The sequence below is a fragment of the Echinops telfairi genome, unplaced genomic scaffold, assembly GCF_000313985.2.
Source record: "Echinops telfairi isolate 266 unplaced genomic scaffold, ASM31398v2 ScPeMD7_655;HRSCAF=1070, whole genome shotgun sequence".
NCBI classification, from domain to species: domain Eukaryota; kingdom Metazoa; phylum Chordata; class Mammalia; order Afrosoricida; family Tenrecidae; genus Echinops; species Echinops telfairi.
Window position 1 is genome coordinate 25,295,679 of NW_022104553.1, and position 1,841 is coordinate 25,297,519.

The following is a 1,841-nucleotide window of genomic DNA, read 5'->3' on the forward strand; positions in this document are numbered from 1 at the left end:
ATGTAATCCCTTCATTCATTTATTTAATCATGTAATACTTATGTATCAAGCACCTGATACTGAGGATGCAGCAGTGAACAGGGACAAATACTCCCACTCTCATTCTAATTTATTGTCCAACCCAGCGACCCTGTAGGACAGGTTGGAACTGCCCCCCATAGAGTCCGACAATAAATAAAAACCAACTATCAGAACCAGGGTAAGGGCAGTGATGATCATAATTAAGACCATGTGAAAATTCCCTGTGGGGTAAATTCTCAAAGTAAGCTCATTCCGCTGTAAATCTTGCCCCCATTCCCCCAACCCCCTTACCCTGGGAAAAAGTAGAGAAGCTATTTAACTGGTTCCTTGGGGAAAGAGACTGGGGGGCTGTGTGAGTGTGTGTGTGTGTACGGGCACAGGCTTGTCTCGTATTTTACACCTATCTGTTATTTTACACCTTTTGCATTTTCTTACATGCCTGTGTCCCTTTGATGAAAATGATTCTGTTTCATGACAATTGAGTGTTGCTGCTTAAAAAAAAAGAGTGTGGGGTAGGTTTTGTTTTCTTAGGCTTTGGGGTTGTTTTTCCTAATGAAAATAATGTTCATTTTACTGTTTTTGGTGAAGGGTTTTACCTAGAAGCTTAGGTTCCTGTCCAACACTCTCAACACATTGCTCAGGGGCGTGGGTTGTGGTCTTCTGAACACCTGAACATTCTTCCGGATTTTCTTTCCGGTAGTTCCAGCTGGTGGCTTAGTGGTTAGGTGTTGAGTTGCTAACCTCAAGGTCAGCAGTTCAAAACCACCAGCTCCCCCAGGGCAGAAAGATGAGGCTTTCTACTTCCATAAAGAGGTACAGTCTCGGAAACTCACAGGGCGCATTCTACCCTAATTAAATAGGGTCCCACAACTGCTGTGAGACCGAGCGACGGTTTGGTGATTGTTATAATTATTTTAAAAAAACACAGGACTTCGATATTTTGAGAGCCTGGTTTTTATTTTATTTTCAACAAATGTAAAAAACTGGGATCTGTAATTATCGCTCTTTCGGGGGAAACAGGAAAGGGTCTAGCCACGCTTGATCGGAGCAATTTAAAACGCCCACAGCTGAACTACTTTGGGGGCTGGTAATTTTTATAAGAATGTAGAATATTTGGGTTTTTCATTTCTATGATAATCCTCCCCATCAAAAATTAAATATATATATATATTTTAAAACCTGCCCGTTACAAAACCCAAATGCCTCATTTCTGAGGGGCGGGTTTTCAGGGAAGCTGCTTCTGGACCCCATTCTATCCAGACCCTCAGCCTGGGTCCACCCCCTCAGAAGCCTGCCCAGGTGAAGCAGCGCATCCCCGCGTTGCCTTGGAGACCGCCAGGGCGGAGGAGGAGGCGGGACTAGGGACTGCACCAGAGGCCTTGAGGCCAGGGGGCCCCTTGGGGGCTGAGCCCTGCAGCTGGGACCCAGCCTGTGAAATTTAATGACCCAGTTGTGCAGGAAACCTTATGGTCCCCAGCCCCCACACAAGCGTCTCTCTCCTCTCTCTTCTCGCCTCTCTCTCCCTCTCCCCTCTCCTCTCTCTCTCTCCCGGCGCCCGATTTCAAATCCCGCCATGCTTTTGATTGAGCTTTTACTGCATATGATGAAGCACTTGGCCACCAATTGCAACGTTGGAAGTTCGAGTCCAGAGACACCACCACAGACTAGCAGCCTGGTGATCTAGGGCCCCCCCCCCTCCAAATAATAATCAGCCATTGAGAACCATATACTGCACAAGTCTATTCTGACATACACCTGGAGTTTGCAGGAATGCCACCAGAGTTTGCCTTCTACCCTGTCTCCCAGAAAATAAGACAGTG

General features: G+C 46.5%; 1 protein-coding gene across 1 annotated transcript in view; it reads left to right on the forward strand.

The window, feature by feature from the left end:
- Positions 1 to 1,383, forward strand: part of PNMA8C (PNMA family member 8C) — a 9,999-nt gene extending 8,616 nt beyond the window's left edge. The window contains exon 2 of the mRNA XM_045292660.1: positions 1,309 to 1,383. Coding sequence (XP_045148595.1) covers positions 1,309 to 1,383 — 75 coding nt within the window. The remainder of the gene's footprint in view (positions 1 to 1,308) is intronic.
- Positions 1,384 to 1,841: the final 458 nt, after the last annotated feature.